Source organism: Protopterus annectens, chromosome 9.part0 (assembly GCF_019279795.1).
Source record: "Protopterus annectens isolate FY-2018-M chromosome 9.part0, PAN1.0, whole genome shotgun sequence".
Taxonomy (NCBI): Eukaryota; Metazoa; Chordata; order Ceratodontiformes; family Protopteridae; genus Protopterus; species Protopterus annectens.
The window spans coordinates 249,836,990-249,863,354 of NC_056743.1; the positions used below are offsets into that span (position 1 = coordinate 249,836,990).

At 44.8% G+C, this 26,365-nt stretch overlaps 1 protein-coding gene across 1 annotated transcript in view; it reads right to left on the reverse strand.

Moving 5' to 3' along the window:
- PSMD13 (proteasome 26S subunit, non-ATPase 13) overlaps window positions 1–26,365 on the reverse strand; it is an 890,326-nt gene that overhangs the window by 275,117 nt on the left and 588,844 nt on the right. The window contains exon 10 of the mRNA XM_044082827.1: window positions 18,613–18,675. Coding sequence (XP_043938762.1) covers window positions 18,613–18,675 — 63 coding nt within the window. The remainder of the gene's footprint in view (window positions 1–18,612; window positions 18,676–26,365) is intronic.

Sequence of the window (26,365 nt, forward strand, 5' to 3'; positions counted from 1 at the left end):
TAGGCGAGAGTAAAATCCTAGGCCCCTTTCTGCCATAGGCACCGGTTGTATGGCCCCTATCTGTGTCAATATGGATATTTGTCTGTGAGCTTCCAATTTGTGTTGGGGAATATCTGGCATGCCCTTGAACGGTGGTAAGGTATGGAAATAAAACCTGTAACCGTGGTGAATGATATCCAATACCCATCTGTCTTGGGTAATTAAACTCCAGTTCTCTTTGAAAAGTGTCAGTCTTCCTCCTAAAGGTGCTGCGAGACGTGGAGGTTCTGGCAGTTGAAAAGGTAGGTCATTGTGTCTGTCTGAAAGGGCTGACCCCTGCCCTCCCTGAAGACTGTGCAGGTGAGCCCCCTGTCCTAGATCTAAAGGAACCCTGAGCTCTGCCCCTAGCACGCCTAGACCTACCCCTAGACTGGGAATCATAAGAAGGGTATGTCCACACCTTGCTTGGCCAGTTTCTGCTAAACTTTGGTGGTTGAACCTGTAAAAAATCTTTAACAGTGTGCATAGATTTAGCTTTGTCCTCCATTTTCTTTAAAACTGCTTCAACAGGCGAACCAAACAACACATCAGATTGTAAAGGGCATCCTAGATCCTGGACTCAACATGCTGAGCGAAATTCTGATCCGTAACCAGGCGTGCCTGCGAAGGACAGTACCAGTGGCAGCCACCCTGGAAGAGGCCTGTACAGCATCAAAACCACATTGTAAGGAATGCTTACCCACCTGTTCAGACACATGTACCAGATCTTGTAACTCCTTACATTCAATACCTTCTGCCAGAGCATCTACCTTAGACTAACTGTGAAAGGAGATAGATTTGATATCTCAGCATGTGGAATTGACAATTTAAAGCCCTCATGGCTAAAGTTGAAGAAGTATACACTTTCTTACCCCATCTGTCTAAAGCTCTTGCCTCTCTGTCCTGAGGAACTGGATTTTTAGCCACAGAAGCCTTAACCCCTTTAGGCCCCTGAGTAACTGTCTCTGGATCTGCCCTAGGGCTTTTAAAAAGATACTTGTGAGCTTCAGGCACCCTATAGTATCTGTCCGGTTTAACAGGAGCGGGAGGTAAAGAATCAGGGTTAAGGGAAGCCTCTGCAAAACATCTTCCACCACAGAAAGAACAGGGGGTATAGCTAAAGGCCTATGCTGAGGTAGAAACAAAAATTCCCTAAGTCTTTTCCTGGAATCAGAGAAATCCTGACCTTCCCATTTAAAATGCTCCCTCATGGCATGGAGAGTCTCTGAGAATGAAAAATCCTCAGGAGGAGAAGCAGAAGGGGTGGAGTCATCCACATCAGAGTCAGAATAATGAGAAAACTCCTGTAAATCCTCAGCCGAAGACTCAGAAATATCAGAATCCTGTTCAAAATTCCCAAATTCAGGATCCACCCTAGGCCTTTTGTCAGGAGGGGGCAAAGAACTCCTAATCATAGTAATTAAATCTTCAGCCATCTTAAGCATATGTCTCTTGGGCACAGGGCCTGAAGTACTAGGAGGAGCACATGCTACAGCTGAACCTGGCCTACTCTTGGAAGAAGCCTTTGTAACAGTAGGGGAAGGCCTAACCACCTTAGGCAGAGAGGGGAGAACAGCTACCTGAGAAGCCCCTTCAGCCTGGCCTACCTCCTGTGAAGACACATCCTGTAACAACAAAGTCTCCCCCTGGGATTCTAGGGAAACTTCTGTTTGGGCCTCTGGCACAACCGTGCCCTCTAAAGAACCGACGTCCAGGTCGGCTGGAGCCTCTAACCTAGGCCTAGGTGTTTTGTCCTTGCGCTTCTTCGAGTGGCGGCCGGAGCATCCGGCGGCATTTTGTAATTGCACCGCTTCGAAGACTAACCTAGCGCAGTCTAATCTCCTCTTTATGGTACGTTTGTTAAATCTAGCGCAAGAGGAACACCCAACAACGTCGTGCTCAGGCCCTAAACACGGTATACACAAGCTGTGGTAGTCCCTATGTGGTATCTGTTTCCGCAAGAAATACAGTTATTTACTTTTTCTGACATCCGGTAAAATACTGAGGCAAGAAAAACCAAAATATTCCCCAACGGGGTACTTAGCCAACTTGGATTCGGTCTGAAACTCCGGTTTCGGAAAATCTCAGGACGCCAACCTGCACTCGCAAATTTGCTTCTGCATCGGACCACGCGGCAAAAAAGACTGGGGATATGACGTCGGTCATGCGCATTTATACCCTGACGTCCTGGCGTCAGTTTAATGCGCCATGACCGGCGTCAGCCATATACTTTGGTATTCGGGCCGACCGAGGACAGCGCTATACCCAAGTGTAAGGACTGCAGCAATGTGAGATGAAGAACATCTTTTTTCCCCCATCTGTCCAGTGCTCTAGAATCCCTATCAGAGGGGACAGGGCTTTTTGCAGTGGAAGCCTTGACCCCTTTGGGACCCCGAGATATAGTTTCTGGGTCAGCAGCAGGGTTTTTATATAGAAATTTATGTGAATCTGGAACCATGTAGTACCTGTCTGGCTTAACGGGTGCAGGGGGTAAATGGTCAGGAGACAGGCTCTGAAAATACATAATCTACAATGTCTAGTACAGGTGGAATAGCAAGAGGTCTGTGCTGAGGCAGTAAAAGAAAATCTCTGAGCCTTTTCTTAGATTCTGAGTAATCTTGGCTCTCCCAGTGAAAATGCTCCCTTCATGGTATGCAGGGTTTCCCCAAAAGAAAAGTCCTCAGGAGGAGAGACTGAAGGGATAGATTCTTCAGCATCAGAATCCTCAAAGGGAGGAAGAGAGTATCCCTGTTCTGAAGAGGAGTCAGATGAAATGGAAACCTGATCAGAATAATCATATTCAGTGTCTTACCTAGGCCTCTTATCAGGAGGGGGATGGGAACCCCTGATCAAAGTAATTAGGTCTTCGGTCATTTTGAGCATCTGTTTCTTAGGCATGGAAGTCTGTCCAGGAGAATGCTGTACTTGTTTCTTTGTCTTTAAAGCTGTTTTAGTATTTGCCTTGGAAGCTGAGGTTGGCTTGATATATAACTGTGTAGGTCTGAAAACACCCTCAGAAGCAGATGCATGCTCCGCGGCTCCGGACCCATCTGAGGGAATAGTTTCCGAAGGTCCAATACCTTGAGTATCCAGAGGCCTTGTTGTCTCCACGTGGGAGTCGGAAGCGGCCTGTGGCTCTGAGGTAGCAGGTGTCAGGGGCTGCGAAAGCACCTCACTGAGAACCAGCGACTGGCCTAGCGGAGGCTTCGTTAGTTTTGGACCTCGGATGCCTATCCTTTTCTTTTTCCTTGCGCTTTTTATGAACTCCGGTCGTCGGCTGTTCCGACTGCATTATATAATTAAACCTTCGGCCAAAATAATGAAAGGCAAAAACGTACCGACGCTTAATAGTGGGTTGGTTAAATCTAGCACAAAACCGACAACTAGCAACGTCGTGGTCAGGGCCTAGGCAAGGAATACAGTAAGAATGAAAATCCTTATGAGGTATTTGCTTCCCACAAGACATACAATTGTTAACTTTTTCTGACATCGGTCTGGTGCAAGAAAAAGTTTCCCCAATGGGGTACTTGAAGACTTCGGATCTAAATCTCAGGAGTCGGCTGACCAGCACTTGCGAACTGCTTTTGCTTCGGGCACCGCGCAAGAAAGACTGAAGAAAATGGCGTTGGCTGCATCTTATATACCCCTGGTACACTGACGTCAGGAAAGAGGCGACAGCAGCCGATGCCAGACCAGGACTTTGGAATTCAGGCAGACTGCGGGTAGCCTGCTAGCAGGATAACCCAAGTGTAATGACTGCAACAGTAAAACACGAACATCACTCGGACTCTTGGATCGCCTGTCCATTTCTAATGGTAGCATGCATCCTGGACGTCTATCCATCTCATCCCAGAAATGGAAGTATTGACTGCAGTGTTACCATCCAGAACTTTGACTTTCTCACCAATTTGTTTAACTTGCTGAGATCCAGGATGGGTCTCCAGTCCCCTGTTTACTTTGGAACTAAAAAGAACCTTGAGTAAGTTCTGGATCCTATTTGATCTGTGGGAACTGCTTGGATGACTCTTGACTTTTTTACTAGAGTTGCCCGATCCCTTTGACTGGTTGAAACATCCGGGATGTTTTTTGTGTTTGGGAAGGAAAAGGGTATGGAGTAACCTTTGGATAGGATACGTTGTACCCACTTGCATTTTGTTATCATTAGCCAGGCTTTTGGGTACAAATATAAGTGGCCCACGACTGCCTCCAGAGATAGGCAGGCCTCCTTTCAGGACCGCTGAAAGGAATTACCACGGAAGGACTCCCAGTCTCCCTGGTTTTGCAGACCCCCTCTGCAGCGTGGTCGGAGTCTTCCATTAGCACTTGCCCCACTGCCCCTGGGAGAAGATCACCATGCGTCTTGGAAAGTCCTCTGGAATTTTTGAAACCGCATTTTTCCTTCTTTCTGACCCTTTGGGTTAATGTCTGGTAGGTAGCAAAAAATGGACTCCAATGGCAGAGAGAGCGCCTTTTCCTCTTGTTCACACCTGGTTAGTGTGTCTTTGATTTTTGGCCCGAAAAAGACAAGCCATCGAAAGTGGTGTTCACAAAAGAAGATTTAAAGGGTTACGCAAAGTCACGTAAAGTCACACAAGCTGTCCTGCTCGCTCCATCCGTTGCATAAGAAATGAGCCTTGTGGAGGAGTTGACCACTGAAGTTAAAGTGGAGAGCCGAGAAGAAACCTTGTCTGATACCGCTTCAGCTACTGACCCTTTGAGGGTACCTCCTAGCTCCTTCAGGAGATCCCTCTGAAACATAGTAAAGTGAGTTGGACAATTCAGCGATCTGAGCACAAAAGTAGCTGAAGAGAAGATGCACTTTCCGTATCTGTCCATCATACGAGACTCTGTTTTGGCAGATGGACAGAAAAGGACATCTCTGAAAGTTCCTTTTTGGTGGCTGCTGCCACCACCATAGCATTTACTGGGACACCCTTGGTAAGAAATTCCTTGTTTGAAGGTACAATGATGAATTTGTTTGGCCTCAGAGAAACAGGTTCCACTGAGTCTGGAGACTCCCAAGCCTTTCAACTAACTGCATCAGCCCATCGAATGGCAGAGACACCCAAGTGGTGGAAGGGTGAGACAAAAGTCTTCAGGTATACAGACTCCTCCTCCAAAGGGTTGATGGGCTTCCAGCCACCTCTCTGTTTTAGTATTTCCAGGATGTCTGCAAAGGAGACATCCTCAGAAGGTGACCGTGGGGACCCTTCCGAAGCAATGTCTGTATCTGAAGTGATGGACTCCTCTGGGGAGTCTAGACTCTTCCTCTTACATAGTCTCTTTCAAGGGACCCCTTCAGAAGGGAATTCTGGAGAGGTTTTGGAAGAGAGGGGGTCACCCAAAGGGGTATCCTGAGGCCTTGGGTCTCTGCATCTCTGTGGATGCAGTGATACTGAGGCAGACACTGGTGCCTTTGGGGGAAGAATGTCCCGACCAGAGAGTGGACCTGTCTGTGGAGACTGCACTCTCATAACCTCGAAACCGCCCCCCCCCCCCCGGTCCGAGGAGACCTCCGGCTCCAAAGAACCAGAGAAAATCTTCGGAACCAAGGGGGTCGGCTCCCAGGCTGAGGTAGGAGCCAAGCTCATCCAAACAGATGCTCAGAGAGGCAAGTTTAGATCCAACAACTGTCCGATCCGACTGCCCTCCCTGGACAGCTTCCAGACTCATGTTCAGATGGAACAGAGGATGTCGGAGCAGTAGTCACGGCCTAAGATCCTGAGAGAGGTCTCCACTCCAATGGCTCTACTACGATCAGTTCTGGACATTCTGGCTCAGAGGTCCAAGAACGGATCGGTGGAGGAATAGATGGTGAAAGGGTAGGCTTTGTTGGTTCTGAAGCCCACTGGGTTGGATCGACAAGAGTTTGGTGAGCGCCAGTGTCCTCAAAAGCCTCTGCACCACGCAATCCATATCATCATCCGTCAAGCTCTTGGAGGATCAAGTGGAGGGAACAGGAAATCTGGAAGGCTGCAATAAAGGAGATCTTAAAGTGGGAGATACTGGTTCCAGTTCTGGGGACCAGTTCCGCACATCAAATTCCAACGGCACCGATATAGAAGGAGCCAAGGCAGAAGGCTTCTCGGGCCAGACAGCCTTCGGGTGCGAAGAAGAAACCTTGCGTAACTTTTTTGATGGCTTTGACTGAGCGCTCGAAGAGGACCTTTTCCCCGACTTGTCCGACTTTGAAGAAGGGGATTGACTGGATTTTGAAGGACCCTGACCTTCAATTGCTTTTGAAAAATGGGTCTTCAGCAAGCCTCTCAGGTGAGCTTGTTCTTTCTCTCTAACAATAAATACCCTGTGACTAAAGGAGTGACAGCCAGCACAGGACTCCTGAAGGTGAACAGCTCCGAGGCAGTAGGCACAAATGGTATGTCCATCAGTTATGAACAATATCTGGCTGCACTTTACACTTTTTTAAAGCCAGAGGGTTTAGTTTCCTTAGAATCTTTGGAAGACATGACTAACAAGGAAAAAGCAGCTAACAACTCTAGGGGAAAACCAGCGAAAGTTTAAGTACACAAAAACACTACTAATTTTTACGCACCACTTTTTTTTTTAAACCGCGATCAGCCAAACACACAGAAAAAAGGCTCTCTAACTAAAAGGGACAGAGGCAGCTCTCCAACTTAAATGAGTTAGGCCTGAGTACTTATAAAGGAAAGCCACAGGGGAAAGCCCTTTAAACAGGCTTAGGCAGTTCTTTAACTAGAATGAACTAGCCTATTCTTATAGGAAAGAAAACCCCCTAACTAAAACGGGCTTACAAAATTTAACGCCAGGATAAGGAGAGAAAGGCCTAATGGAAAAAACGATGGCCAACAGCAAAAGCAACAGCAGAAAAGGAGCGGAACACAGATAATTAACAATTAGCTGGAATAAAAGAACAATTTTCAAATATAAGGTAGAAAAATAACTACTTAGCCAAAGCCAGTATGAAGAGTAAACAAACTTGCTTAGCAGCAAACAAAATCTAGAGAACTCTCAGTGCATCATGGGATAGGGTTTTGGCCACGAGCTAGTAGAAGACCTCGAGCTTTGAATAAAGCAGAGTCTGAACAGAGGATTGGTTCCGAAACCAATTTGCTAAGAATGAAGGCAAGATGGGACATCACATCTCTTATTATAAAAATACTGATGAAACTGTCGACCATTATTGATGCTGCATATAAAGTTAAGTAAACATGTGTGATTTAAATGCATTTACTATAATCTGTAAATATTGTATACAACTATTCAAATAATTTATAAGACAAAATAAAAAAAAAAAAAATCTGGAGGAGAATACTGGCACGTTAACTGACTGATATCTGTCTCAGTGGCTTACCTTGCACATAAAAGGTGTGTTTGTATGCAACAACTCTCTAGCCTTAAAAAAAAAAAAACAGAGAAGCAACACAATGTCTATAATCAAGAAACTCTTCTGGCTGAAGTAGCCATTTTAAAGAGTTTTCTGTGATAAATATTTCATGCCTGCAGTAGCAACTAGTTCAAAGAGAGAAAGTTTCTCTAAAATAAAACACAAACTGCAAGGGCTGGCAAACGTTTTTGATGGCTTATAAAGCCTGAGAAGGAAAATTTCTCTTAATACCATTTTTGAAAGTTTGTAAGACCTTTTTAACAGAATTAGAACTTTTCTGAAAATTCAAAATGGCTGCAAGGTGTACTACAACAGAAGAATAGATGAGTCCTGAGCCAAGATCTGAGAACCTTGTGAAGCACTGTAGGGAATAGAGCTGCAAAGGAGTCCAGACGTCAAGTAGCAGCCCGCTGGTCTGAATGCTTTAGTTTGTTTAAACTCAGTGTCATGTCTATGGATACTGTTGCTCAAGTCTTCTGGGCTGTGACTACACAAGGATGCATTAGGATACCTACTCTAATACAAGCTCATAACTATACCCCAACTACATTTGGGAAATACAAGTTTGTGTTTGCAATTAAACTGCAATGTACTATTGCTGATTTTAAATACTATGCTGTAATTCTGTGTTGGGTAGACTTCTGCTTTTAGAATTAGTTTATCAAATAATCCTGGTGAGAGAATGGATGCTATTGTTCTGTGCAAAATACGCTATTGCCTGCAAGGACAATGTGTTTTTAAGTAACTGTGTGCTCTGGATGGTTTGTTTAAACTCGGTGCGTCTGTAGACTTAATCACTCCAGTCTGCCGAACTGTAACCACATAACACCAGAGGATATCAACACAGACTTTACCTCATAACCAAACCCCACTACATCTGGGAAGTGCTACAGTGCCTGAAGCGTAGTTGCTCACTGTAGTGAATTACTTATGACAGCTCCAAGTGTTCACACTATCTGGTTCTGTAAAAAACTGTACAAAGTGGTGCAATCTCTGACACTCCTCACTGAACTGAGTGGACAACAGCATTCAACTGGGCATGCTCATGCACTCATGCATTCTCTTCCCCTATAGAGCCTTTTTTAAACAAGGTCAATCACCTAAAAATTGCCTACACAGCCAAACAACATTCAGGCTATATAAAGGTAGCACTGCTCAGTACTAGAAGCCTAAATGAGAATTTGCAGCCCTTACAGGCATTCGAAACTCTCAAAATAAGATATCTGCATAGTTACTATATATATTTATACACAGACACACACACAGATATTATTATTATTATATATATATATATATATATATATATATCTATCTATCTATCTCCGTCTATGAATTCACCTGAAGATGAAGGGCAGATGCTCTGAGTGCTACAAGTCTAGCAATCTGAGACAGTATTCAGATGACAGCCTATGTATCCCAAAGTCCTGAACCAGAAGCAAACTGGACATCTGATAGTTCATGATGATCCCCAAGAACAGGAACATCTGGAGTAAGGAATCCCTGGCCCTGACTAGAGACACAGTCTTCTGAGACTCTGCAGTCTGTTGTGTCTTAACCACTCAATACCTCGGACACCATGCCCCACTGAAGCCTTATCATGTGGGCAAGGTAATTTGACAGCCTCAGCACAAAAGTGGCTGATGCGTAGGATCAGTTTCTCAACTGGTCCAATGCCCTAGGCTCCCTATTAGGGGGTGTGCCAATGAACTCTCTTCAGAGATGTCCTTTTTGGTCACTGCCACCACCAAAACATTAACAGTGGGATCCTTGCGTCAGTGTCCATGATTCTTGGGAAGGGACAACATTTTGTCAGACTTCTTGGGACAGGTTCCACAGTACTGGGCTCTCTACAAGCCCTCCAAACACCAGATCAGTAAAGACATCCAGATGGGGACCACCCATGACGTAAATGGGTCCACCCCAAAAGGCTCTGGAAACACTGACTCCTACTGTGACAGGGCTTTGGCTGTCCAACTCCTGTGCAGACAAAGCAGCTCCATAAGGTCACCAAAGAGGCATCCTCATGGGGGGAATTTTGAGCACCCTTCTCATTCCTGGAGGTTGGTATCTTCAGTGAGTGATTCCTCTTGTGAGTCAAGGTGCTTCCTCTTGCACTACCTCTTGCCAAAACCTTCCTGATGGGGAGAATCCAGAGGGGAAGCAGAAGAGGCCAGGGAGCCTTGTACACAGGATAACCTGGGGGCTAGTCAGAGCAGAATGATGCAGATCCACAGACGCAGGTGACATTACTGGAAGGATGCTGGTAGGCCCACAGCACTCCATCTCTGGAAGGGACAACCTCCCCTCTACATCAAAGGCAGAAGCAGAAGCTGGCTGCCCGGAGCCAGCAGCCCCTGGATGTGAAGATTCCAAGGTCAAGCTAGGACAGAGAGCCACTCCAGCCTGCCCCAACTCTGAGACTGGAGCTGAACACTCAAGTGCTGAATTGTCAAGAGGAAGAGGCAATTTGGAAACCCAAAGCATTGACCAGACCTGGCAACCCCATATCTCAAAGGTTGGCTCCCAGGTACACCCAGCTCTAAGACAGCTGGAGTCAAGAAGGCCAAGGCAGGGGTGGGAGCCAAAATGTCCCAAGGGATCAGAGCTCCGACCCCACTATAGGCAAAGCCACTGGCTCAGAAAATCCCAGTGCTATCAGGGCCGAGGAAGGAAATGCATGGGATGGAGCCAAGACCTCTGGTTGTAGACTTGAGGCTATAGGAATTAAGCCTATATTTGAGGTTGCAAGAAGGACCGCATCAGCTGCTCCAACTCAGACAGTCGCAATCTCCCAACCAATCAGACTTTCCAGGTCAAAGAATCTAACAAGGAATGTCTGGATGGCTGTCAAATCACAGAAGGCTCGGTGGACCTTATCAGAACAAGAAAAGCTTGGGTCCGGGGGAGAGATGGACAGGACTGCGGGGAGAAATCTCAAAAGTTGAGGGAGAAAAAAGGGGACTGAACCCTATCCAAGAGAGCCCCTCTCGACAAAAAAGGGCTGCACATACTTAATGCTGGAAAAGGAGCTTTTCCTACAGTAGGTGTCACAGGAGGACTGGTCCAAGGAGTCTGATCAGACAGTGCCACCAAAGGAGTCTGAGGGGCCAAAGATCTTGGAATCTTCAGATCTGTCTAACGATAGGAAAGGGGTGCACTCATTTATGTTCCCCCATGGAAGATTTGTGGCCCTTGATAGCCTACTTCCAACTCTCTATTACTCTTGCCTGTTTACTGGAAGGTGAACCAGAAGAAGATGCCTCACCATCTCGCAGGAGCTCTTTCAACCCTAGCTTTGCTCTTCTCTCATTTTTGGCTCAAAAGCCAAAGCTATCACAGATAGCACACTAAGTATCAAGGTGAGCATGACCAAGGCAGTATACAACTGGTCATGGACAACATGCGAGGGGAGCTTAAGGCCACAAGCAATGCAATTCTTAGTATACTCTGTCCATGCCAACAGCATGAGAACAAAAAAAATAAAAAAAAACACTCCCTGGTAGAGGCCTACATACCCTAAACTGGAGTAACCAGCTATAGGAAATGAACCCCATAAGGTGGGAAAAGCCCACCAATTCTACCACACTACCTAAACTATCCTAACAAAACACACTAACAGAAAAGGAAGAAGGGCAGAGGAGAACAGGTACAAACATAGGAAATCTACCAAGTCAAAGGATACAACCCCAGTGGAACTTGAGATTGAGCTGTAGTAGTCCTGGAAGGTGGCAAATGAGAATGAGGGCTGTCTGTTAGGGCTAGGCATTATGGAGAGTGGGGGTGGAGCTCGGGCAGCTGCAGTCTCTTGGATTTAGATGGTTTTGGATCGGATTTGGATCTGATAACCCACAGGTGGAACCCAGATGGAAAAGATAACATTAAATCATGGTTTCAGAACAGCGATAGAGCTCCCACACTGCACGGGTTCAATGTCCAACACTCTTTCATTCCCAAGCCTGACTATGACGGTGCTACTGGAGGGGGTGTGTCCATATTCCTAAGAAGCCAATTCACCTCCAGACTTTTAAGGCAAGACAATAACCTTAAATTCCTCCATATTCTTCTCACAGCAAGTAAAACTCTGTACCGCATCACAGCCAATTACTGCACCCTCCTCCATGTCACCTGCAACTCATTAGGCATATCTAAACTGGCATCCCTTTCTACAGAGCTTAACACTATTCTCTTGGAGACTATGTTTACACTAACTTGGAAACTTATACAATTACAAGCAGGTATGCAGAGATCCCATGGCTTCATTAATGTCAGCTCTTTAGACCAACTACGGGTTTAAAATATTGGACATGGTTCTCATTTCTGAATCTCCACATTTTGTATATTACTTAACTACCAAATCATAACACATGATATAAAGTCAATTTCTGTAAAGATAAACACCTAGGGAAGAAATCAATCAACCTCAGCTTGAAAGTTACGTGATAAGCAAGAACCCTGACAAGGAAGGATTGCCCACTTAAACAATTACATAAACAGTACATCATCACTTATGGAAACATTTTTATGCTTACACTGATTTCTACATTTCAGGTGACATTTACATTACATCAGTAAATCTATACAAGGTACAGTTTGGTGACATTTACATTATTTCAGTAAATCTATGCAAGGTAGTTCTTCAACCTATCTACTGGTAACACAGCTGCAACCCCACTGTATTTTTATTCATTTTATGAAGAATAGAGGAGTCCTGAGCCAAGATCTGAGAAAGTACAGTTTTGTACCTACCATAAATGTAGATGTCCGAACTGGATAGCATCTGCAGTCATAACAACTGGGTTGTCCTGTCGTCAGGCAGCCCTTCGGTCGGCCGGATTCCAAAGTCCGGGTCCGGCTTCGGCTGATGTCGCACTTCACCAGACGTCATCTCTGTTGGTCTTCGGGTATAAAGGCATCAGCCGACGCCATTTTCCTCAGTGTTTCTTGCCCCAGATGCCAGTTGCCCTCTTGGAAGGCTAAATTTTGGGTAAATGCCAATGTTTCCAAAAAGATAGAAGGCAAACACAAAAAATAAGCATGTATGTACATATATACAAACAAATACGCCATAAGAGACTCCCCCCAGCTAGCTATTAGGAGGGTAAATACCCTAGGAGTACCACAGAGGGGAAGGAGGGAGGGTAATCCTGACTGCAGATGCTATCCAGTTCGGACATCTACATTTATGGTAGGTACAAAACTGTACTATGTCCTTCATGGATGCATCTGCAGTCATAACAACTGGGTAGAATACCATAGCCAACTAGGGAGGAGGAAGAATAGATTATGGTGTGGATAGGATCCCTTGCAGTACAGCAGTGGCAAACCCTGCTCGGGATCTGGAATACAGAGGTAAATTATAATGCTTGGCAAATGTATGCACGGAGGTCCAAGTAGCCGCCTCAATGTCCTTGGTTGCCACTCCTCGTAAGAAGGCTGTGGTAGTGGCTGTTGCCCTTGTCGAATGAGGCCTTATGTTCTGTGGAATTGGTTTTCCATGAAAGGAGTAACAGAATCGTATGCAATTTCCTATCCATTTGGAGATTGTCTGTTTGGAAATCGCTTTTCCTTCCCTTCCTGTTGCATAGGCTACAAACAGCTGGTCAGTTTTTCTGTTACTTTTTGTTCTGTCCAGGTAGTAGCGTAGCTGTCTATGTACATCCAAGGTATGCAGCATTCTTTCCCCTCTGTTTTGTGGGTTTGGGAAGAAGGTAGGTAGGTGGATTACCTGGTTTAAAGACACTCTGGATACCACCTTAGGCATAAATGTAGGATTAGTCCTCATGGACACTATCTTGGTGGAAGATTAGGAAGGGTTGTACTGCCATTAGGGCTTGAAGTTCAGAAACCCTTCTTGCTGAGGTTATTGCCAGTAGGAAAGCAGTTTTCCACGATAGATGCTGCAGGTCTGCTGTTGCTGCTGGTTCAAAAGGTGCGAGTGTCAACTTTTCCAGCACAAAGTTCAAATCCCAAGCTGGCAATGGTGGTTTTCTAGGAGGTTTTACATTCTTGATCCCTCTGAGGAACTGCCTGAGTAAAGGATGTGAAAAGACAGGTGGATCAAAGCTGTATTCTGCTGAAATAGCTGATGCATGTATCTTGATGGAGGAATAGGACAGGCCTGTATGTAGAAGCTCTGCCAAATACTCCAGGATGTTAGCAATGTCTATATTGGACACATCTTTTCCTCTTTTAGCACTCCAAATGACAAACCTTTTCCATTTTCCTGCATAGTTCCTTCTTGTTGAAGGTCTGCGGGCTTCAAGGATAATGTCTTTAACCCTTTGGGAAAGCTCTGGATTAGTTGCTGCTATGTGATATTCCATGCAGTCAGTTGCAAGGTTTTTAGGTTTGGATGCATGATGCTGTAGTTGTTCTGGGTTAACATCAAAGGCATCAGGGGTATTGGCCATATTTTGTCCCGAGATATGCTCCTCAGCAATGGGTACCAGTGTTGTCTTGGCCAGTTTGGAGCTATCAGGGTTATCCTTGGGCATTCCTCCTTGATTTTTAGTAATACCTTGTGTATCAAGGGAAGAGGTGGGAATGCATATGCTGTCAGACTTTCTCAGACCTTTCCAGCTGAAGGAGAGCGAGTCCACTTTCCATGCAAGTGGGTGGAACGTCCTTGTGCAGAATTTTTTGAGCTGGTGATTGAGAGGGGAAGCGAATAGATCTATCTGTGGCATTCCCCATTTCTTTGAGATGGCCTTGAAGATGTCCGGGTGTAGCATCCATTCGTGAGCATCTGAGGTGGTTCTGCTTAACATGTCTGCTGGAGTATTCTCCTTTCCTGGTACGAACATTGCCTGTAACTGGATGTTGTAACTGAGCGCCAGGTTCCAAAGGTCCAAAGTCATTCTGCATAGGGGGTATGAATGAGTGCCTCCCTGTTTGTTGATGTACCACATGACTGTGGTGTTGTCTGTCCTTATCATCAAATGTCCTGCTTTGAGGAATGGTCTGAATTTTTGGATTGCCAGCTTTACTGCCAGCATTTCTTTTAGGTTGATGTGCAAATGGAGCTGGTCCTGTGTCCACAATCCTTGTACGCATTTGTCCAGCATGTGAGCCCCCCATCCTAGGTCTGAGGCGCCTGTTGTGATGGTTTGGCTTGCTTGATAGTTGTGGAAAGGTAGGCCTGGATTTGACTGGCATGTTTGAGCCCACCATAGGAACTCCTGTTTTAGGCATGGGATTAGAGGAATTTCTGCTTCTAGGCTGTGCCTGTGTTGGGACCATAAATTCTTTAGGTACCACTGTAGTTTTCTCATATGTAGTCTGGCATGTGGAACCAAGATTATGCAGGATGCCATGAAGCCCAAGGCCTGTAGAACTTTTCTTGCTGTTAGCTTGTTCTGTTTTGTTAGTGCCAAGAAGTAAAGAGGAGTTCTTTTTGTTTTTCTGCAGTTAGGAATGCCATTTGTTTTACTGTGTCCAATTCTACCAAGAATGTCCTTGTTTGGGATGGTATCAGCCTTGACTTTTGTAAATTGACTGTGTATCCCAGTGCTTGTAGCAAGTAAATGACCCTTTGTAAATCTGTTGTCAGCTTGCTTTTGTTGTCCCCCTGTAGCAGACAGTCGTCCAGGTATGGATAAATTTGGATTCCCTGTAGTTTGCAGTGAGCGATTATTGATGCCAGGCATTTTGTGAATACTCTGGGCGCAGTAGATAAGCCAAAGGGCAATGCTGAGAATTGATAGTGCTCTGATCCTGCAAGAAATCTGAGGTATCTTCTGCAAATTGGTCGTATGGGGACGTGCAGGTATGCCTCCTTGAGATCTAGAGTTACCAGCCAGCACTCCTTGCCCAGCATGGGAAGAAGTTGCTGGAGGGTCAGCATTTTGAATTTTGGGACAATGATGAATGTATTTAAGATGGACAGGTCGAGAATAGGTCTCCAGCTTTTTTCCTTTCTTGGAACTAGGAATAGTCTGGAGTAGAATCCTTTGCCTTGTTCTGTTATTGGCACTTTTTCCACAGCTCTCATCTTTGTTAGTTGCATTATCTGCTGTAGAGCTTCTGTTTTTTGATTTGGAGGCAGGTTTGGCATTCCTCTTTTGACTGTTAAAGTGTCGAAGTGGAACCGGTATCCTTGATCTATGGTTTGCAGAATCCACATGTCTTTTGTGATATAGTGCCAGTTTTTTGAAAATAAGGTTAATTTTCCGCCTAATGGTGCTGCTATTTGTTCCCTGGTAGGCGGAGTTAGAATCAAGTCACTGTGCTGTTGTAGTGGCAGTGGCTGTGTCTGTGCCTCTGTTATTACCTTGCCACTGTCGTCCTCTGTAGGCACCCCCTCTGGATTGATTTCTGCCTCTGGGACGTCTATTCCTGCCCCTTTGGGATCTTGTGGAGTCAGGAAAGGACCAATTTTTGGCAGGCCAGTTCCTGCTAAACCTTGGGGGTTGAACCTGCAAGAAATCTTTAACTGTTTGTACAGATTTTGCCTTTTCTTCCATTTTCTTCATTACCTGCTGGGCAGGTGTACCAAACAAACTGGCCTTATCCATAGGTGCATCTAATAACTTAGCTTTAACATGATCCGTAAGACCTGTTCCTTCAGCCATGCATGTCTTCTTATCACTGTGCCAGTCATGGCTGATCTAAATGAAGTCTCCAGTGCATCATAGCCACATTTTAAGGAATGGTTACTAACCTGTTGTATGTTATTTACCATTTCTAATATATATTTCTTATCTATAGAGTCATCAGAGGATAGCTTTTAGTTAACTGATCAAGCATAAACTCTTGGTATTGTATCATGTGAAACTGACAATTTAAAGCTCTAGCTGAGAGAGTAGCAGAGGTGTAAACCTTATTGCCCCATCTGTCTAAAGACCTGGCTTCCCTTTGAGAAGGAATAGGGTTTTTTGCTGTGGTCGAGGCTGCTGCCTTAGGCCCCTGGGATATGGTTTTGGGGTCTGCAAGTGGGGCCTTGTATAAGTGGTGATGAGTGTCTGGAACCCTGTAAAATCTGTCTGGTTTGACAGGGGCTGGAGGTAAGGAATCTGGTGCAGTGCAGACATCATTAAATGCATCGTCCACAACAGAGAGGACAGGAGGTACAGCTAAAGGCCTGTGTTGTGGTAGGTGCAGAAAAGTCCTAAGTCTTTTTCTGGAATCTGAGAAATCCTGTTCCTGCCATTGGAATTGTTCTCGCATGGCATGTAAGGTTTCCCAAAGGAGAATTCTTCTGGTGGAGAAGCAGCTGGAATGGATTCTTCAGCATCTGAGTCTTCATAATTGGAGAAATGAGCCTCTGGCTGGTCTGTAATATCAGAGTCCTCCGCGGAATCATCAGAGGACACAGGCTCGGGGCTCTGCTCTAGGTCTCTTTCTGGGGCTGAGAGGCCCTGTCTGGGTGAGATTGAGATCCCCTAATTAAGGATATTAAATCCTCTGCCAGAGTAAGCATTTGTGAACTAGAAGTGGGCCTAGTAGAGGGGGGCTTAACAGGCACCGTTTTAGTAGATTTGGCTGCTTTAGCCCTGGCAAAGGCCTTAATAGACATGGCTGCAGGAGGCCTAGCAGCACCACGTGCTGGGGTAGAGACATCCAAAGGGATGGTGTCTGATAAGTCACTAGTAACCACTGGAGGTAAGATTTCTGAGGCCGTTTCAAGTAAGGTAGCAGGAGCCTCAGTAGTAGTCATTGATTCAGCTGTGCTTTGATCAGTTTTCTCGGTTTCGGCTGAAACAGAGACACTCGCGGTTTGCTTAACCATGGTTTCGGCCGAAACAGCGGACCGCGAGTGTCGGTCTTTTTCTTTGCGTTCTTTAACAATCTGGGAAGTCGGAGGATCCGACGGCATAATGTACGCAAAATCTGAGCCGAAAAACTGTTCAGCAAACTCCGACCGACACCTAAGCGTTCGTCGGTTGAATGAGGCACAGGCTGAACAGGCTGCTACGTCGTGGTCTGGGCCTAAACAAGGCAAACAGTAAGAGTGGAAATCTTTATGAGGTATTTGTTTCCCACAAGTTAAACAGTTATTGACTTTTTCTGACATTGGCTGAGGCAAGAAAGAGTCCCCAACGGGGTACTTAGCTTTTAGAAGTCTTCGAAGTAGTATTCGGAAGTAGTAATCTCTGGATCTGACCGACCGGCACTTGCGAACAGCTTCTGCTTCGGGCGCCACGCGGCAAGAAAGACTGAGGAAAAAGGCGTCGGCTGATGCCTTTATACCCGAAGACCAACAGAGATGACGTCGGGTGAAGTGCGACATCAGCCGAAGCCGGACCCGGACTTTGGAATCCGGCCGACCGAAGGGCTGCCTGACGACAGGACAACCCAGTTGTTATGACTGCAGATGCATCCATGAAGGACATCCTTGTGATGCACTGTAGGGAATAGAGCTGCAAAGGAGTCCAGACTTCAAGTAGCAGCCCGCTGGTCTGAATGCTTTAGTTTGTTTAAACTCAGTGTCATGTCTATGGATACTGTTTGCTCAAGTCTTCTGGGCTGTGACTACACAAGGATGCATTAGGATACCTACTCGAATACAAGCTCATAACTATACCCCAACTACATGTGGGAAATACAAGTTTGTGTTTGCAAATAAACTGCAATGTACTATTGCTGATTTTAAATACTATGCTGTAATTCTGTGTTGGGTAGTCTTCTGCTTTTAGAATTAGTTTATCAAATAATCCTGGTGAGAGAATGGATGCTGCTATTGTTCTGTGCAAAATACGCTATTGCCTGCAAGGACAATGTGTTTAAGTAACTGTGTGCTCTGGATGATTTGTAGACTTAATCACTCCAGTCTGCCGAACTGTGACCACATAACACCAGAGGATATCAACACAGACTTTACCTCATAACCAAACCCCACTACATCTGGGAAGTGCTACAGTGCCTGAAGCGTAGTTGCTCACTGTAGTGAATTACTTATGACAGCTCCAAGTGTTCACACTATCTGGTTCTGTAAAAAACTGTACAAAGTGGTGCAATCTCGGACGCCCCTCACTGAACTGAGTGGACAACAGCATTCAACTGGTCATGCTCATGCACTCATGCATTCTCTTCCCCTATAGAGCCTTTTTTAAACACGGTCAATCACCTAAAAATTGCCTACATAGCCAAACAACATTCAGGCTATATAAAGGTAGCACTGCTCAGTACTAGAAGCCTAAATGAGAATTTGCAGCCCTTACAGGCATTCGTAACTCTCAAAATGAGATCTGCATAGTTAAGCATTTTCAATTAACAAAATTGGTTCTCACCTCCATGAGACAAAGGAGCTGTATCTTCTGCATTAGAAGTTTTTCATTAGCTGCAAGATCAGGCTGTGGAAAGAATCAACAATAGTTAAATCAACTATAAACATTTAAAAGAACAGTGTAATCTATGAATAGTTCTGCAGATATGGATATCAGAACACAAGTCTTCACTGTGATATGCAATACACTGACCATCAATTTTCAACCAAGCATGTATTCAAATGTGGGTATTCTTTCACGACACCCAAGTCATATCCTACTTAGTTAAATTAGAATCTGTACGCCAATATTCTACAAGCAATGGCATGACATCACATTTTGTCTAATAACGAACAATGAGAGTATTACACCTTCAAAATGAATAGATTTAAATATTTTATATATATATATATATATATATATATATATATATATATATAAAACATACACAAGCATGCATGCACATACACAAGGAAAACTGACAATTTCTCAAACAGGAGAATTCATCAGCAATAAAACAGGTAAGGTGCACAGAAAGAACCTGCCTGTCTTATGGCTCAAACAGAAACACTAACTTAACTGGAACAACTTTTTACTGTGGTGCTGTTATACTTATGGGCATTTTCATATTGGGGCAACAGCAGGTATGTCTTGGTCCAACGGTATGCACTTTTATGAATGAAAACACAAAGGTTTCAGGCCCAAATATGGTGGAATGCCTACTTATGGGAAGAGACACTGCTTTCAGATGGAAACATGACAATTTTCCCTTAGACATATTAAGCACTGGAAGTGACAGCTATTTAGGAGAATTTATCTTTTGCAGGCACACCAGTGATTTTTTTCTAGGAATTTCATCAATTTCAGAAAATCACTGAAAGTACAACAAATCTGCAAACAATGGCTAACACATTCAATAATGTGCAATCCCAACCAAAGGAAAGCAAGAAGTCTTCCCTAAATGGGTACTTAGCTTGGGATGATGACAGCTTCTTGAGGAGAAAGTCTGACAGAGCAAAAGACAAAGGGTACGGATTTTGAATGAACTGCTTACTGTAACCAAGCATACAGGGCTCAACTCTTAAACTTCCATTTGCATGCTGTGAGAGTTTAAGCAAGTCGCTTAAAAAGACATTTCTCTAGGGTCACCCATGAAAAGAACATACGTCCAGTGGGTTTACTGGATTAATGGATGTGTGTGTGAGAACATTTTTTTTTTTAACAAAAAGGAAAAAAAAAAGAATCCAGCATGGCATTAGCTGTACCTTCTTTTTTCTACCAAGCATCCTAGTGAAGTCCTCGCCATGGGTAGAAGATCAGGTCTGCTCTGAAGTCATTTACAATTCTAGAAGTCTGGTCGAAAGGGCAGACAGCAGTCTACAATTTAAATAATGAAAAATGTGCTGGTTTGCCGACAGAAATGCTACAACACAGAGTAATGTGATACTTTTGTTGGATGAACACAGATTTTACAATGGAATCATTCCTAGTTTTTGGATTAGCACACAGTTTATACTCCAGATGAAAGGCCATAGAAGTTCAAAAGTTCAGCCTGAGCTGACAAAGGTCTCTTAATATATAAATGTATCACCATCACTGCTGTGATCTAACAAATCATTACGTGAAGTGTGTATCATAACAAATGTTTAAGAATCTGACCCTGTAGGAAGATACTTCACCACCTGGACAAGTGTGACAGACCAAAGACCTGCTCAACAAATGCTTCCTGTAAAGATAATGCTCAGTGGGAATGCTCACATTAATGTGTGCATTAGTTTAAGGTGGTGGTCCTTACTGCACACCATCACATTCTATCTCACCTTGAGGTATTTTTGAAACAGGTTCTTTTCATTTAGGACACAGCAGTAAACACTGAATATGAAAGACTGTTGCTCATGAGTGTAAGGAATAAGCAAGTACATTAAAACACTTTGCAGCAAGTTTTACTAAGAGGTTCTCCCTCTCTTTCAAAGCAGAAATCTTCACACTGTTTACTGAAAGTACTGAACATTGTAAAAGATCTAAAAATCTTGCCTCCAATTTTTGCAAAAGGGAAAGAGCAAATTATCTAGAAATAAATGTAATTTGTGACAACAATACATGCAGAACAGCGCTCAGGAGGAGCAGTGAAATGTAAGAGAAGATGGGACTTAAACATCATCTCTAACACTTAAAAAAAAAAAAAAAAAAACACACAGCCTTACCATGAAGCATGGAACATATTTGTGCTTGTGATCACTTACGTGGAATAAAATGAAGCATTTTTAATCCAAACATAGCTGAAACGTTAAGTTTTAAAATTCCCACAGTATATGGAAATGTGACAAATGTAGCTGGCAATACCTTCTTAGTCTGTACACTTTACTTTGAGGTACTGACCTCTTTGTGGGAAAGATTAATTTATTATTTACTGTTTTAAATTGATAAGCAATTAAGCAACTAATTTTATAAAAAATAAATACACGCTTTACAACTGTTTACACCAATTAATATGCCCCCTCTCCCCACATGCACGCATTTGTTTTAAATAACAAGAGAACACGCATACAAAACAAAAAATTATGCTGGAGCTTAGTCATGGAAATGATCAGCAATTCCCATAAGCCCCCAAAACTGCATCATTAATATGTAGTGAACCTCCCTGTCAGAAAAATGGCCATCAGGGCATTTACACTAGACTTCCATGTACTGAGGAATCTTAAAATGTAATGATGTTATGTAGTCCTATCTCGAAGTAATTCTTGCTGGATGGGTTCGGAGCAGATTCTCTGCTCCGACTTGGCCGATAAACCAAAGCTCGAGAGCTTTTACTGGCTCGAGGCTAACCCCTTATCCCATGGTGCCTCACAGCAATTCCCCAGATCTCATTTGCCGTGAAAGCTTTGAGGTTGTCTCCTTACTGGCTCATTGGCGAAGTAGATTTTTTGATAAATCTTATTTCTCGTCCTTTTTCTTCACTTTCTACCTTTAATAGTTGTTAGTTATTAGCTGTGTGATTGTGGTTGAGTGTCTGATCCCCTGTTCCTTTTTAGGATTGTGTACGGCCTGTTCTAGAGGGCCATAGTTGCCCGTTTAAATTAGAGGGCTTTTCCTCTCTGAGCGCTAGTCCTTCTTCCTTTATAAAAAAAAAACAAAAAAAAAAAAAAACCTTTTCTTCTCTTCATAACTTTACTGTTTGTTAGTTAGTGTTGTTATTGGAAATTGTTATCCTAGTTTGTCAGCATGTCCAAAGAGAAAGACAGAGAACATAAGGAACACCACCCTTTGGGTTCAAGTAATGTGACAAGTGTTCACAAAAAATGTAATTGACTGACAGTCACATTAGCTGTGTGTACTGTCTGGGAGAAGCTCACTTACAAGAACCCTGTACCTTTTGCCATGCCTTCAGTACTAGGATTCTTAATGAGAAGAAACGTAAATTAATGGACAGGGGTCTTAGGACTAGTTCCTTCCAGGAACAGCTGTAACTTGGTCAGATAGCTCCCAAAACTGTGAAGAGAAAATCTTCGGTTCCAGCGTTGGAAGCCTTCTAAAAAGTCTAAAGCGACGGAGCCAAGGAGTTCTGGCTCCGATTCCACTTCTGTCTCGGTGCCGTCGGTTTCCTCGGTGCCAAGACAATCTTCGGTATCGAGACACTCACCAGCTATCGACCCTGTTTCACCAACGTTGAGGTTTCCTATTTTAGAGAGGAGGGGATCTCCTTCTGTCTCCACCCGTTCCTCCAGGACACTTTCAGATGAGGACATCGAGCAGGTGGTGAAAAACCTGCTTTGTGACCTGGCTCTGGCTAAAAAGTTAGCTCTTCCGGGCCCAACAGCTTCGGAGCCATCCCATTTACGGACTACCGCTCCTCTTCTGACTGCTTCGCTCTTGGAGCCGAACACTTTGGGTTCTTCCATGTTGGATCCTTCAGTTCAGAGAATTCTTCCTGCTTCCTCAGAACTGATAAATCTATCCTTAGCGGCTCATTCTGGAGCCGAGGGATCTGGGAGCCGATGCTCTTGATTCGACTTCGAGAAGGATAGTCACCCCGGCTTTTCTTTGGAACAGACCCTCCCTCTCATGCTTCGGCTCGACTGAGCTCGGTTTCTACGTCTGCTGCAGAACCTGTCCCTCCTGCTCGGAGCCAACCTTCCGTCTCCTCGGAACAGATGTCATCTTCGGAGTGGGGTGGAAAGATCTTCTAAGCAATAGAGAAAGCTTTGTCACGTGCCAAAGCCCTGCCTTTGGACCCAATATCCCACCAGCAGCCGGCAGCAACCTCTTCTCCCCCACCATCCCCTCAGCGTAGGGAACCAGAGACTCAAGCAGCCCCCATTGGAGGTGTCCCCTCTTCCAAGACCTCCTCAGATTATCCCACTGGAGAGCTTCCTCGGAGGAAACTTTGTAAGAGGAAGCACATGGACTCACCTGCGTCTGTCACATCAGACACTGATTGGGATGAGTCAGAAGGGTCCTCTAGATCCCCCTTCTGAGGATGTCTTCTTTTCTGACATCCTTGAAATCCTTAGACGGAGGGGCAATTGAAAGACCTCTAACCCTACTGAGAACTAATCAGTGTACCTTGAGGCCTATGGTTCCCGACCTTCCACCTCCTGGGTGACACCACCCTATGACCAGCTCTTGGGGGTCATATCCCAGAAAGCCTGGACCTTCCCACACACAGTGGAGCCTGTCCCGAGGAGGCCAAACAAATTTATGACTGCTCCAGAAGACAAGTCCTTTCTTTCTAAGGGTGTTCCTGCTGATGCACTGGTGGTAGCAGCGGCCACAAAAAAGGAGTTGTTTGAGACATCTTCTAATATCCATCCTCCTAATGAGTCCAGGACGATGGACAGGTATGGAAAGAGTACCTTATCTTCAGCGGTATTTACCTGAAGATCGCTGAATTACCTGTCACATTTTACTAGACTTCAAAGGGATCTCCTGAAGAGGTTGAGAGAGACCCTTCAGGGATCAGTAACTTCGGGATCCACGGACAAGGTATCTGCGCAGCTCTCCACCCTTACATCCTTAGCCAACTCCTCCATGAGGCTGATTTCCTATGCAGTGGACGGAGCGAGCAGGGCAGCCACAGTAGGAATTTCTCTTGGGAGACATTCCTGGATGCGTCTATATAACTTCACGGAATCCTTTAAGTCTTCCTTTCCCCAATGTCCCCTTTGATGGTTCAACTCTTTTTGGACCACAGGTAAAAGAGACTTTGACCAGGTGCAAGCAGGAAGGGAAAACCTTATCTGCTGTCAGTCCATTTCTCCCTTCCTTCTAGACCCTATCCCAAGGGTCAAAGAGGAGAGAAAATGTGGTTCCGTAAATCCAAAAAAGGCTTCCCTCAGGCACAAGGTCAGCCCTCCCCTAGAGGCAGAGGACATAATGGAAGACGCCGCCCTTGCGGCAGAGGAGGTCCACAGAGAGACAGAGATACTTTCTCTGATCGTCCCTTCCATCGCCCCTGAGGGATTGCCCGACTGGCCGTCTCTAGAGGCAGTCGGGGGTCATCTTTCACTGTACCCAGGCACCTGGCTACAAATTTCCCAAGATCAATGGGTAACAAACCATAATATCCAGAGGTTACCTTATTCCCTTTGTTTCCGATCCCCAGGTAAACCGGTCTCTACCAGACTTGCCACCCATTCAATTAGACTGTGCAACATCAGAGGTCATCTCATTGCTGCAAAAGAGTCATCCAAGAAGTCCCCACAGAGCAAATAGGATCCGGAAGACTATGTAATTTATTGCTTAATTGATTTATTAAGATGTATACAAGGTGTGATTTAACAAGGGTTCTATATTCCATTGAAGGCAGTACATGCCGAGGCGCTAGAATGTATTAAATCTTTTTTTTTATCCTGGACTGGATTGTCTTATCTGTTTTATATTCCCTTAGTTTATGTTATTTTGAGGATCCGAACTTAACTCGTGATTCTTTTTAGTTCCAAAAAAGACAGGGGACTGGAGATAAATTCTAGATCTCAGCAAACTCAACAAGTCTGTAAAGAAATCAAAGTTCCAAAATGATCACTCTGCAGTCGATATTTCCCTTTATCGGGAAAGACAAGTGGATGCGCTCAACAGATCTTCAGGACGTGCTCCAGAAGACACCTACACTTTCAGTTGGGAGCCAGTCATTTTCAATTTCGAACACTGTCCTTTGGCCTCACTACAGCCCCCAGAGTGTTCACCAAATGCATGACAATGGTAATGGCTCACCTGAGACGTCAAGGACTTCAGCTGTTTCTGTACCGAAACGACTGGCTCCTCACTGCTACCATCATCTTCTTTCGGCTGTTCCCGTTAGGGGTCGCCACAGCGGATCATCTGTTTCCATTTCTTCCTGTCCTCTGCATCTTGCTCTGTCACACTGCATCTTGCTCTGTCACACCAATCACCTGCATGCCCTCTCTCATCACATCCATAAATCTCATCTTAGGCCTTCCTCTTTTCCTGTTACCTGGTAGCTTCATCCTTAGCATCTTTTTCCCCAATATAGACAGCATCCCTCCTCAGCACATGTCCAAAACAACAGAATCTTGCCTCTCTGGCTTTGTCTCCAAACCTTCCAACCTGGGCTGACCCTCTAATATACTTATTCCTAATCCTGTCCACCCTCGTCACACCCAGTGCAAATCTTATCTTTAACTCTGCCACATCCAGCTCTAACTCCTACCTTTTTGTCAATGCCACTGTCTCTAACCCATATAACATAGCTGGTCTCACTACCCTCTTGTAGACCATCCCTTTCACTCTTACTGGTACTTCTGTCACAAATCACTACTGACACTATTCTCCACAAACTCCATCCTGCCTATACTCTCTTCTTCACCTGTCTTCCACACTCACCATTACTCTGAACTACTGATCCCAAGTATTCAAACTCAACCACCTTCGCCACCTCTACTCCTTGCATCCTCACCATTCCTCTATCCTCCCTTTCATTCACACACATATACTCTGTCTTAGTCCTGCTGACCTTCATTCCTCTTCTCTCTAGAGCATATCTCCATCTCTCCAGTATCTCCTCCACCTGTTCCCTACTCTCACTACAGATCAATGTCATCTGCAAACATCACAGTCCATGGGGACTCCTGTCTGATCTCGTCTGTCAACCTTTCCATCACCATTGCAAATAAAGGGCTCAGAGCTGATCCTTGATGTAATCCTACCTCCACCTTAAACGCATCCGTCACTCCCACCGCAGACCTCATCGCTGTCACACTACCCTCGTACATATCCTGTACCACTCTTACATACTTCTGACACTCCCGACATCCTCATACAATACCACAACTCCTCTCTAGGCACCCTGTCATATGCTTTCTCTAAGTCCTCACTGCTACTACCAACCACCAACTAATGAGAACCAGGGACGAGAGACTATCCTTGTGCGCCAGATTAGGCATTACAATAAACCTAAAGAAAATCAGCCTTATCTCTATCGCAGCACATTGTATTCTTAGGCTCAGAAACAGACAACCACCATGACAGCAAAGCTGACACCAGAAAGGATAGAATCGTTACACGACCAAGTCAGATTCTTGCTGAAGAGAGACAGAGTGCAGGCCAGGATCGTCCTTCAGGTCCTAGGGACTATGGCTTCCACCATTCTCTTATTTCCCCTAGCCCATCTGCACGAGAGCACTTCAGCGGCTATTTGCCCAGTGGTCAATGCAGGGATCTCCCCCTGTCTCACCAAATACTCATCACAAACTCTTGCAAGAAGGATCTAACATGATTACATACGGATCAACTTCATCTATATTGTCCACTTGCTCCCCCT